The sequence below is a fragment of the Electrophorus electricus genome, chromosome 4 (assembly GCF_041902795.1).
Source record: "Electrophorus electricus isolate QZ-2024a chromosome 4, ASM4190279v1, whole genome shotgun sequence".
Lineage (NCBI taxonomy): Eukaryota > Metazoa > Chordata > Actinopteri > Gymnotiformes > Gymnotidae > Electrophorus > Electrophorus electricus.
The window spans coordinates 24370001-24382821 of record NC_137500.1 but is presented as its reverse complement, the minus strand read 5'-3'; the positions used below and the strand labels follow the sequence as shown (position 1 = coordinate 24382821).

General features: G+C 43.0%; 3 protein-coding genes across 5 annotated transcripts in view; 2 read left to right on the top strand and 1 right to left on the bottom strand.

Moving 5' to 3' along the window:
* Positions 1-344: 344 nt before the first annotated feature.
* spty2d1 (SPT2 chromatin protein domain containing 1) lies at positions 345-4219 on the top strand. Its single transcript, XM_027016382.3, has 6 exons — positions 345-906; positions 1135-1249; positions 1326-2729; positions 3056-3212; positions 3302-3379; positions 3730-4219. Exons 1-6 carry the CDS (start codon positions 847-849, stop codon positions 3827-3829), a joined length of 1914 nt encoding a protein of 637 aa, XP_026872183.2. The 5' UTR covers positions 345-846; the 3' UTR covers positions 3830-4219.
* A 456-nt stretch (positions 4220-4675) lies between these two features.
* Positions 4676-9727, top strand: uevld (UEV and lactate/malate dehyrogenase domains). Of its 3 annotated transcripts, none has more exons than XM_027016383.3 (12): positions 4676-4862; positions 5060-5144; positions 5232-5297; positions 5410-5573; positions 5905-6046; positions 6292-6383; positions 6529-6634; positions 7014-7184; positions 7526-7699; positions 7914-8001; positions 8216-8339; positions 8531-9727. In XM_027016383.3, exons 1-12 carry the CDS (start codon positions 4821-4823, stop codon positions 8693-8695), a joined length of 1419 nt encoding a protein of 472 aa, XP_026872184.1. In that variant the 5' UTR covers positions 4676-4820; the 3' UTR covers positions 8696-9727. The 3 variants fall into 3 exon arrangements, with proteins under 3 accessions (XP_026872184.1, XP_026872185.1, XP_081568983.1); XM_027016384.3 differs by lacking the exon at positions 5060-5144 and adding an exon at positions 4981-5036 and having other exon boundaries at positions 4762-4862; XM_081712857.1 differs by having other exon boundaries at positions 4762-4862; positions 4981-5144.
* Positions 9728-9742: 15 nt separating this feature from the next.
* Positions 9743-12821, bottom strand: part of LOC113589506 (USP6 N-terminal-like protein) — a 32471-nt gene continuing 29392 nt past the window's right edge. Inside the window, exons 12-14 of the mRNA XM_081712856.1 lie at positions 12699-12798; positions 12260-12412; positions 9743-12053 (exon numbers count right to left, since the gene is read on the bottom strand). Of these exons, the coding sequence (XP_081568982.1) occupies positions 11050-12053; positions 12260-12412; positions 12699-12798 (1257 nt within the window). The 3' untranslated portion in view covers positions 9743-11049. The remainder of the gene's footprint in view (positions 12054-12259; positions 12413-12698; positions 12799-12821) is intronic.

Below are 12821 nucleotides of genomic sequence, written 5' to 3'. Positions count from 1 at the left end.
ATGACCATTATGATTTTTAAACATCTTATTGTTAGGCTACGACGTGAACGTCACTCTGACGCCACAAGCAATGACTCAATAAAGGATTAACGTTCTTACATTTCAAAAACGCCAAGCCTTATTAGAACACTTGACTGCGAATTATCACACCTTGTGGCCCATCATAATCTTAACAAGCTATCAAAATCGTGTTTATCTACTAACTAGCTTTAAAACACATTTAACGCACTTTTTTTTGTTTAGTCAGCAAGTGACTAGACGTCTGATACAACGGGATAAAAAACATCGGTTTTCCAGCGTGACCGACGACTCCGGAAATTACGTATATAGCTAACCGGATGATGTCCACTTTATAGTGTAGACCTGATATGGACATATTAGCTAGCTAGCTGATAGATGTGGTTCCTATTTTGAGTAAATTACGATTTATTTCAGATAATCCAAAAAATAATTAACACAAAGAAGGAGTCGGGATACAAGAGCCAGTTTGCTTGGAGATATAACTGATTCGCTGCTCGCTTGTGTCTTTATTCACATTGCTCTATCTAGCTAGCTAACCTAGCTAGGTTAGTTAACTTGGCTAGTTGGCCAAATATGACACGACGAGTTGCTATAACTAACGGTAGCTTCTTCGTCTGCTAGAATAGACCAATAGTGTCTCAGACGTAGCTACGACTTGGCACATATGAAAATGTCGTTTGAGCTTGAATTAAGATACTGAACGTATTCGGCGAGAACTACGAGTACAATATAGGTATCTAGCCAACAGTGGCCATTCGTCAGCAGGTAGGCTGACGGCAGTTCCATAGCGAGTTATAAGCACTTGATCGCCAACTCCAAATCGACATGGATTTTGACAACGTGCTGTCTATCGCGTCCCAAAACCAGGGAGTTAGCGGCGTACAGGTAGGTTACTTGATATCCGCTGATGTGTCAAAATCTGTTCTCGTGAAATGTGGTCGCATAGTCTTATTTTATGGAGTATAGATTGTATTGTCTGTAGTGTAATCTGTTAATTAAACTAAGACTAACTGATAATCTTTTTGACCTAGCCTAATGGTTTTAATAAGCATGATAGTTGCTCATGGCCTATGCATTTTTTTTTATCGGTGTTATTGTTGTTTTTCTCTAAAGAAAAGGTATAGTCTGAAACCTGGTCCTCCAAAAAAAGACCCTAAAGTGAAAGGGGTCAATTCAGCTGCAGTGCAAGCATTCTTGAAGAAGCAGGAGGTAGAACATAAAAAGAAAGGTAAGATTAACTGATGTTTTTATTTTCAAATGTGCCATTTATTATATCAAACTCATTGACACTTTTTCACTTTCAGAACTGGAGAAAAAAAGGCAAAAAGATGATCTACTGGCTAAGAGAGTGGAATTGAAATCTGACAGAAAGGCACGTGCGATGGCATCTCGCACAAAGGACAACTTCAGGGGCTACAACGGCATACCTGTTGTTGATCAGCCCAAGAAAAAGCAGTCAAAGACAGGAAATCTCGAAGAACGGCAAGACTTTAGTGATGCTTATGATGAGGACAATTATGAATATGTAGACTCTAATTCTGAATGTGAGCAAGAAACGGTGCCAGTAAGACCTCAGGCACGAATTGATGGTCCAAGCAAAAATGGTGGCACACAGAGAAAAAACATTCCAGCCAAGGCTGCTCGGCCATGCTTGAACTTTGCAGATCTCTTAAAGCTTGCAGAAAAAAAACAATTTGAGCCTGTTGAGTTAAAACCAACCAAAAAAATTGAAGAGAGGCTTCGCACTGCAGATGAAATTAAGGAATTGGAATTTGAACGTAAAGTTAAGAAACAAGATAAAGGAAAAGACAGTAAAGCAGATAAGAGTTCAGGGTTAAAAAATGGCAAATCTAGCTCAAATTCTCACAAGAAAAGTGTGTCAGACAGGGACAACAGGGAAGGCAAATCGCACAAGTCCTCTGTTGAGAAACCACCCAGTGGAATTAGCAAAATGCCAAAGTCTCTCGCACAAAGTGAACGGCTGCACAGTTCTGCCAAGTTATCTCATGGAAATGGATCCAAACCTAGCTCGAGCTTCTCACGTGCCTTAAGTGGTAAAGCTACTATGACGGGTGGTACTCTAGTTTCAGTTAAGCAAGCACCGTCCAGGCCACAGTCAGGCCAAAAGCTCACCACCTCAAGTGACCTTACCTCAAAGAAGGGGTATCCTGGATTGCCTCAAGAAAAGGCAAGTGGTTCCGGCAGCCGACCTGTTGCAGCTTCAAACCCATCTAGACTGTCAAACCAAGCGCAAGGGATCAAAGTATCTGGGCAGGTCAGACCCAGTCAGGGTAACTCAAGCAAAGGACCACCTCAGAAGCTTGGAAAGGGAGATTTGCCACGATCTGTAGGCAGCGCTCCCCCTCGACCAGGTAGCAGTGGACCTATACGAGCTGCACCTGGTGGCTTCTCAAAGCAAGCAGGCATGCAGCAGCCAAGACCTGGAGGAGGCTTGCAGGGTCGTTCTGTTCCTCCAGGAGCAAGACCCTCTGAAAATGGACCTAGCAGACCTGGTTGGGGTGTGCCTGCACGACCACTAAACAGTATGGGCCCCGGTCCTGGAAGACCCCAGTGTACTGTTGTATCGGAGACTATTTCATCTAAGAATTTTGCACCAAAATCAGAAATGACACCAAGACCCTTGGTTCCCCAAGGACCCAGGACAATAATAGGACCAACAGGCCATAGAATTTTGGTTAGACCACCTGGTAAGACATTGATATGAGAGAAGGTTTTTCCAAGCATTTCTTATCAGACTATCAGAAGTCTTTGTGGAGTGTTTTATTGTGCATATTTAGAGATTACAGGAGAATCAATGAATAAAATGCCGCTAGTTGGCAAACTAGTTTTTTTTAGTGGCTAATTCTACCTCAAATTGCTTACTTTTTTTTTTAAGCAGTAAAATATCCAACCAGATGCCCTATTAGTCATATTCTTCAAAGTATGTTAATAGTATTGCTGAAAAAAAATGTATATTAAACTAAGTGACCAGTGTGTTTATTCATTGTTTTACTTGTTCGTCCATCCCCCAAAGGACCAGTGCTGCCACCAATAACATCTAGCTACAAACGCAAGTGCGAAGATGAAGAAGATTATGATCCAGAGATGGATGACTTCATCGACGATGAAGGAGAAGACCAAGATGAAATCTCAAAACACATCAGAGAAATCTTTGGCTATGACCGGAACAAGTAAGTCAAGCACGTTGAATGGTATGGTGAGACTGTAATTTGAACACCCTCAAGTTGTGTGTAATTACTAAGTGGCTCTCTGTCATCAGATACAAAGATGAGAGTGACTATGCATTGAAGTTTATGGAGAGCAGCTGGAAAGAACAGCAGAAAGAGGAGGCAAGAAGGTAAACAAACTACCACATTACCATTTGATCTTAAAACAGATGTGTGCAAGCCGAGGTGCCTTTGCCATCTGTTTCCACCGTCGTGCAGCATAACGCGTGTGCTGCTTTTATGTGCTGTGCCTGGCGCCTTGTGCCGTTAGCATGTGTATGGCTGTGCTTGAGGATCAGGAGGAAGAACGGGGAGAGTTGGAAGAGATGGAACGGAAATGGGCCAAGAAGAGAGAAATTGCAGGATTTGAAAAGGGAAAAAAAACAAACCAATGAACCTGAAGCAAACTGTGTGTCAGTTTGGCCACTGCAATGGACGCCACTGTGTACCTTAATGCATCTTTGTTTATCCTTTGATTTAGTTTACGCTTGGGCATCAAAGAGGACGAAGAAGAAATGCGTATGGAGGAGGAGGAGATGAAAAGGAAACAAGAAATGAAAGCAAAACGGAGAAAGACTTGATGCATGTGTTTGATGTCATTGGGTGAAGTCAGGCGCATAGGGCAGGTTTGAGACTTCTTGTGCCACCGTGCAAGTAATGTTACATTTATTTATTTCAAACAGCCAAAATAAGTGAGCGGTTTTGCACTATCAAGAGCCCATCGTTCCTAGCTGAGCTTTAGAGAAAGTAATGAGTCACCTACATTTTTATATCAATAAATATCATGAAATTAACTATTTTGAGGTTGCCTTAGAGCACAAGCAATGACTGCGTCAACATTTGATCAGGATGACGCAGACCAGTAGTCTTATTTTATTACTTGTATTATTTAATTGATGACAGGAGAAAATGAGAAACAGAAATTTGTTTGCAATGTATTTTTTTCCTTGTTAAAGTGATTTGACAGATTATCATCTCTTGTGAATATCTTTTTTTTTTTTTTTTTTTTGCTTGTCTGCAAGTATATTTGAGTTCAGATGGCCAGACCAAGATGTCATGCTTGTTCATAATGAACTGTGTCAGGGTCCACTTGTAATCCAAGTTTGTGTGTTTTGTATATTAAGACTCCATCTTTTTGGTAGGTCTACACTGGGTTTTTAGTTTTCATTTTTATGAAAAAGCAGTTTAAGGCATTTATTTGTTTGTTTTAAAGAGTGCAATTGGCTGCCAATTATTTAGGAAGGCAGTACCAATGCTGTACAAAATTAAGAATGCTGATTTGTTTGTAGTATAGGATATATGGATAAAACCAAGACAATCCGTGACTATCCGGTTCTCTGTTGACTATAGGCCAATTCGTGTTCGTGCCATCTTCACCTATCTAAATTACCTATTAATTTATATTAATTATTAAATATTTCCACTTTGCGAGTCGAAGGCAGTGTACCGCGTGACCCTTTCAGGATCCCGTACTTAAAGGTATGATTGCTGGGTTTTGCGGAAGTTTTTGCTGTAAACTTGTGACTCAGATTGCTCTTTTCAGCGGAATCACTGGAGAGTAGTGTAAGGAAAATGGACCACGATTCGGAATCTGTTAAACGAATTCTCTCTAAGGTGGGTCTTATACTTGCATTTTTGGGAGTCGAAAGAAACGTCAGCAATTTGATACGAGATCTATACTATTTATCTGCGTGAATTTTAGCTTCACCTCACTAGCTTGCTAATTATCTAGGCTAGCAACCGGTCTAACCTGATATCCAGGTAGAAGATCATTCACTGCGATGTTCTGTAAGTGTGATCTTTTTCAACAGTACAAATTTCGTGATCTTGCTACCGAAGAACTCCAGAAAGTTAACCGCGTTCACCCTGATGTGAACACAGTGACTGGCACTTATAGTGAGACTTTGATTTTATTTGTGTTCTTAAGAATATGTGGCTAAAGTTAAGCCGAATGAAAGAGTTCGTCTTTCATATACTTTACAGCGTTCAGTGATGGTTCTCAAAAGGACCTGCTGAAGTTGGTCATCAACATACCAGTCAAATATAAAGGTGAGACTTGAACCAGTCAATCAGTTAATTGGCTACTAATCAAAATGGGTTGTTGTATGTAAGAAGGCTATATGTCAGAAGTCTAATGGACCTAGTTATACTCTTTGTCTAGGTTGTTCTTATAACTTGCCCATCCAGTTATGGCTGTTGGATTCATTCCCCTTCACACCGCCCATTTGCCTCCTGAGACCCACGGCCACCATGATGATCAGGGAGGGCAAACACGTGGACGCAAGGGGCAGAATATACCTGCCTGCACTGCACAACTGGGACTATGTAAGAGATTTATACAAACTGTCCATGGTCATACATGTTCAGAACCATATGCCTTTAAAGGGCATGATTCCCAGATTAAGCATTAATTTTCCAAAGCGGTTCTGGTGGGACAGGGGATTAAACTCAACTGAAAACTGACCCATCATTTGTTTTGTGGCTTGCTTGAAATTAAATTTAATGATACAGAGAAGATCCACTTCTTTTAATATGTGTCTGTCAAGTAATTAGAGAAATTCAGGGGGGGGGGAAAAATGCAGTTCTTTTTATAGAATTATAACCACCCTTGCCATATAAGACTTCCAGTTGTAATGTTTACATGGTTAACCATTAGCCAAAGTCCTCTGTAACTGCACTGCTGGTGGAGATGATCGCTAAGTTTGAAGAAGATCCTCCTTTGGCCATGAAATCTGAAGGAGATGGGAAAGATCCAAACGAGCTTCTCGCCTTCGTGTCACACATAAACCTCATAGAAGGTGGGTCTGCTTTATGCGCACAGTGAGATGAAGTGCGGTTCCTCCTATTTATTGTAATATGTCTGTTTGTATATGTTTATACTCAAGCAAAACTAAGCTTGTAACTGCTTGATTTAAAAAAAGAAAAAAAAAGCTTTTTCCATATTCATTTGCCAGAAATATAAGCAGTAATTATAATAATAATACTACTACCACCACCACCAACACAAGTAGCTACATATTAAATGATATGCATTGTTTTCTAGGTGGGAAGCAGCCAGAGCAGAGTGTATATAAAGTCTCTGTGATTGGAGGCGGAGATTTGGGAATTGCTGCTGTGCTGAGTATTATGGCAAAAGTAAATTTTCCACCTCTGCGTGGAATGGTCTACTATTCCTTGGAGTATATCTCTCGTCCTTGCTTTCTTTTATTTATCTTTTTCTTGTTCATTGATGCATACACTTGCTATCTGCTTCTGTCTGTCTCTGCCTGTCCTTTTACAGGGCTGTGTGAACAAACTGGTTTTGATTGACATACCCCAGAGTTCAACCAAAGGTGGTACAATGGACCTAGAAATTTTCAGTTTGCCAAATGTGGAAGTCTCAAAAGGTACATTTTTCTTCAGTGATTTATGGTTTCTGCAAAACTGTTCATTCTGAACTATATATATTTTGCTTTATATGAAATGTTTACAGTGCTGGCTCAAAAACAACCTTGCACAGGGAAATGCTACAGTGCGCTTAACAGCTTTTTTTTTTTTTTTTAAGTTCCCCATACCGTGATCTTAGCTAAGTGACACTGAGGGAGAAATGTTATCTATCCTGGGGATTCCGTGTACTTCATATTTTTGTGTTTTCTGTCAAGCAAAGCTCAATTCATCCAGTATGACGCCAAACAATTCAGAGCTGCAATGGCCAATCACAAATCTGAGCGCTGCCTCATTCAGGCTCTCTCTCTGGGGTGGTGGGGTGTGTCTTCCTTCCCTCAGACCTAGCGGCCTCGGCCGGTTCGCGTGTGGTGGTTTTCACCATGAATGCCTGGAGTGAGGAGCAGTCATATGTGAGTGTGGTGCAGACCAACGTAGACATGTACCGGCAGATGGTCCCGGTCGTGGCCCAACTCAGCCCCGCTGCCGTGCTGGTGGTCGCCTCACAACCCGGTTAGTGAAGCCACCTTTGCCCCTAGCCCGAGTGCGTTCAGCAAGCACCCAGAGGAATCTGGAGTTAGCCAGTAGGAGCACTACTGAGATGATGGCCAGGTCCAATTAGGTTACATGGTAGCTTGCATTAGAGAGGAGAGGTTTTTTTTTTTTTTTTCTTAAACGTCCAATTATCGTATCATGTCTTGGGATTAGTCACTGGTTTCAGAACAAAGCACGTATGACTGTATAACACACTAGTATTTCAAATCATTGTTCACTCTTAGGAATGTAGTGGTTCAGCAATTAGAACTGGGTGGTGTATTTTGTCTGTGTGAGCTCTGGACCTTTCTTGTTCTTAGTGGAAATAATGACCCATGTGGCATGGAGGCAGAGTTGCTTTTCTCCCACGCACGTGATTGGTGTAGGCTGTAACCTGGACTCTCAGAGGCTTGCTCACATCCTCAACATTGCTCTGGTCACCAGCAGCACAAGCAAACAAGCTTGGGTTATAGGAGAGCTCTCTGACAACAAAGGTGAGTTCACCTTACTATTTGTTGTGCTGAATTAATTTGCTAAGTTACATTTTCATATTATTATCTTTCACCTATGATAATCACAGGTGTGGAGTCCATAGAGGGGGTGATGGTGCATGCAGTCCTGTTTATCATTGCTGAATGTGTAGGATACTGTGGAGAATTAAACCGAAACCCTTTTTATTTTTGAAACTGTCGTTTTCGGTTGTTTTAGTCGCTGTATGGGGTAATCCAAGAGCAAGTGGGGACAAGCAGACTGTGTTGTACCCCGTGTCCAGTTCCACAAAGCCACTGATAGACCGGTAAGAATGTAGAACATTACATTACAACAAATGTTTTGAAGTTTGAAATACTTCAGCCCCTTAGCAACCATGCAGTGATGCAAATGCCAACTAGAATGTAGTTCATCAAATACTTTTGTTTCTGAAATGGCTAAAACAATCCTTAAGATACCTCACATATTTAATCATGACATTTGCGAGTGCTAAACTGTGCTCGTCTGCTGATTCTCGGCAGGGCATTTGAAATATTAAAAGGGAAAGGTCAGAGGTCATGGTCCGTGGGGCTGTCCATTGCTGACATCACTTACAGCATTCTCACAGACCAGAGGAAGACGCATTCCATCACCACTCTAGCTCAGGTTAGTCACTCGGCCTGTAGGCACACTTGTCCCCCTCACACAGCCTCCTGACGCATTTACCAACTTGCACTCTGCCATCTTTGGTTTCCATCTCAACCGTGCTCGGAATTCCTTAAACATGGGAAAACCTTTGGTCGCAATGGCCTGATATACCCAAGCTGTGTTGAAAGCAACTGTGTGCTTTGTTTCAGGGCTGGGGAGGCATTGGTTCCGAGGTCTTCCTCAGCTTGCCCTGTGTGCTGGGGGCCAATGGCTCCACTCGCCTGGCAGGAGTGACTCTCAGTCCGGAATATGATGCCAAGCTGAGGGAGAGTGCCACGTCTCTCAGCAACTTCTTCGTGCAGCTGAGGATATAGATCACGCACACATCCAGGGACGACTTCCGGTTGCAAAGTCAGCCTCTTTCAGCTTTGTGGCTTGGACCCATTCTGTGTAATTGAATGCTCAGACTGCATGATGCCTATTGAGAGACAAATAGTTCGCTGCATACAAAAAGTGGCAAAGTTCATAGAATGTGAGGCAGTGACCTCTGGTGTCAGGCAATGGTATTGCTTGACCACTTTGTATTACCAAAGTGCCCTGCTCACTCTGGGAGCTAAGAGAATATCTCAGATAATATCCATTATTTTTCTAAGGCAAGTCACAGAATTTCCAAAGAGTGATCCACACATTGAGACATTACTCTCCTTACCCAAAAATACTTGGTTCCTTTCAAATCGAGACAGCCTTTACTGTCCCAGGCAAGCGGGAAGCTGGAATTCGGATATAAACTAGCACTTACAACCTAAGGATTTCCCAAGCTTTAATGAGAAGTGTGAAGGGAGAGGTTTCACCAGAAGCAGCTGGAAGAGGGGCCCCAGAGAGAGCTGTGTGCAAACAAAGTTGTTGCTCCATTTAATTCCAGTTAAGGTCTTATATATTTGAACTGTAATGTAGCATTTGCATACACAATGGAAGTTTAATCTTACTGGTAATAGGGTGACTGGTTGTTTATAGAAGCAAAAAATTGTGAAGTTAAAGGCCAAGAGCAAGTTTTTGGCTCATGTTACTGTGATTTAATTGTACCAAAGCACTTTGTTCTAATGAAGTCACTAATTATTTACATACTTTACATGTATTTTGTTACTATAAAGTATTTTGAATGGCAATATCTATTCAGTTACATTACTTATTTATCCTTCACCCATTCAATATAAAGACTATTTTGAAGGGCTGATTATATACTCTGGCCAATACTGTCTGTACACTTCATTAACAAATGATACAAAATGTCTTGACATGCCTTCATGTACTTCAAAACTGCTTGACATCACATGCTCTTATTAATACACCAGTGCCTCAGTAAATAAATACGGTGGGTACAAGCATACAGAAGACCAAAAAAACCCCCCAAACAGACAAGGTTTCTTTGTTGGCTTTTTGTAATCTTAGTATATGCACAGAATTTATCACAAAGGAAAAAGGCCATTTTTGGTTTGGTATCAAACTGCTTCGAAAGCAAACTGGTATACCTGAGGAACAAAAACTGAAAGTTTTTAAATATTGGAAATAATACAAAGTGCAAAAGAAATTATGACCTTGGATTGCATTTTTCTATAAACATTTACCTCGCAGCCTGTATAAGGTCCATTTAAAGAGACAATTACAGGCAAAGTGTGTGTGTAATAGAACACATTTTCCACAGGGTGGTGCTACCATCCCTTGCTGGGAAGTTCTCTCACTCCACCTTCACCTCACCCTCTTACAAATGAAAGGATTGCCTTGTTCTCTTCCTGTTCTACCCCTCAGCAAAACAGAAATACCACCACAACACAAGATTAGCTTGAAAGGTCCAAGTCTAGATGCCAGTTCCTCACCTGCTATAAGCTCCTTTATGATACAAAAAATGCACAAATTATATACATGCTAATTTCTTTTTTTAAGTCAGGTATGATTTACGTGTTACATGTTTCTTTTGTAAGAATGCAATTCTGCTTAAACTAAGTAGTTTACACCTTACATATTCAAAAGAGAAAATATTGCCAAATATTGCAACCTGGTGTGTTGTGCATGGCACATCTGTGAAACATGCCTATGTATAAGTAAGCTCAATTACATGCCTATTGTCCATTATCAAAATACTTTAAAACATGTGTTGGCCTCATTTGCAATCAGATTTGGAGTCCATAAATATTAAGTCAGTCATATTCATAGCTATATAAACCAATACCTTAAAAAGGTACAAAACCAGCCAAACAAATCCAAGCACACCAATAAGTGCTCTTCCTGAGTGACTGTATACACAGAAATACACATAAAAGCAAAGCACCCTTAAAAAGGCAAACAAAAAACGTGCTATATTAGGCAAAAAATGTCTAACAGTAACAGACAACAGCTAAAAGTTTAAAAAAACCACAACTTCTATACCAGAGGTCCAACACCAAATTAAGAAAAAATGGAACAGTAGCTTGACCTATAGAAAACTCCAAACATCATGAAGGTGGAACATGCCTTTTTTTGTGTGGCTTTTTAAAAAATAATTTTTTTTATTGCAGTTGCACAAAAGACTGCAATGTTTCCTGTGTTAGAAGGTCAGGGTTAAAAGCTGTGCATCCAGTTAAAATCATGCTGGTCTCTGCATGCCGCCCTGAAGGGCTACAGAGGACCACGTTCCTGGCTTTACTGGGATTTTAGGTCGTTGCAGTTCGTTCCTGTGAGTGTCTCTTTGGTTCTATGTGGCCTGAGTGGAGGAAAGTAGGGGGGAGGGGGTAGGAGGAGGCAGGTCCGCAAAGTCCGGCGGGGGCTTGGGGAAAATGCAGTCTGACGTCACCCAGCTGTCTGGGCCGTGGTAGTCCAGCTCCTGAGGCAATGCGGACACCAGGGAAAGGCAGGGCTTTGGCGGAGTCGGCAGGGCTGAGTGGGGAATGTAGAAGAACCTCGGTGGGGGCGGCCAGTGGTGAGCCTCTCCATCCTCGGGAAGAGGGGGAAGGCAGATGATCTCCCGGCCTGACTCAGGGCTCGCCAGCAGAAGGGAGGCCGTTTCCGTCACCTTCTCCACGGACTGCTCCTCCTCCTCAGACAGGTTATCGTAATAGGAAGTGTTGGAGGGCCGGCGGTCGCTGGTGGGCGGCGGCACATAAAGGCCGACGGGCAACTTGCCGATCTGCCGCTGGGCCCTGTACATGGACGGTGAGTGTGATGTGTCCTCCTGGAGGAAATCCAGCTGAGTCGGGGCGGGTGGAAGTGGGTCCCCCACAGGCAGCAGTTCGACCGCCAGCTCTGGGTCCAGGCAGGGCAGAGGTGGCGGGGGCAGGTCAGGCAGGTTCAGGGAGTGAACGCTGGCCATGTCCGTCTCAGAGGGCTGGTACGGAGGGGGCCACTCGCCCGTATATCCATCTGAGTCATACTCGCCCGATGGGGGTCTGTGGTCGGCGACCTCTGGCGCGAGATGTTCATTCGCAGAGGAGAATTCCAGCCTTTCATCATCACCAGCCTTTTGGAAGTCTTCAGCCTTAGCTTGGGAATATGAAATGTGGGGTAGCGGGTCCTGTACATGTCTGTGCAGTAGCGCAGGTCTGCTAGAAGGCAGAGAAAGGAGTGATTTCTGGGGGCAGGGTGGCTTCTGGGGACTGTCCTTGGCTGCCTGAGGAAGTGCAACCTGCTCATGGCCCATGGGGAACAGGAGAACCGGCTGCTCTTCGCCGAGAGGCTTCTTTGGGAGCTCATCGCCTTTTGCTGAAAGAACATTGCAGAATACAATTACCCATCTGTTTACCACAGCACTCATTAGATATCGGTTCATAGCACCCATATTCAGTACCACACAGAAACCTGCATAACACCAGGGGAGAGAAGGAATACTGCAGAGAACCGTGCAGCCATTAAACCAAGCAAACAAGCCACACGTGCGCACAAACAGATGGAGGGGTTGAGGGACGTACGTGCGGGGGGGAGATCCAGCTTCATTTTGCGCAGCTCCAACATGGCACCTTGCAGCTGCTCTATCACGGTGTCGTCGCTCACGCACAAGGAGGAGGAGATGCGCTCCTGCAGGAACTCGCGCAGGTCCTCCAAAGACATCTTCAGCAGGCGCTCTGACAAGAGAGGCCACTCTTACTCACCCCGACACAAAGGATTGACCCGAGGGGGAAAAAAAATGCTACCGATCTGTATGCACCGTCCTAAGACAGCAGACTTTATATGAACCATCCATATCACCAACATTTATATAAAGCAGTCCACAGTGGCAGGAATTCTTTTAGGCTTTCTTCTATCCATGCACGTAACATGTAACTAACATTAGCACTTCAAAAAGCAGACAATGTCTCTAAACATTCACAATGTTCTTATATTTAGGGTATGGTATTCAGCTGCACTTACTTTTGTGGATTTTAAGGACAGTGTAGGCCATAGCGGTGAGAACCTTTTCACCCTCCAGGATGTATATGTCCCACAGACGCAGGGTCAGCGTGAAGGGGGTCTGTGAGGAGGTAAATGCCGACA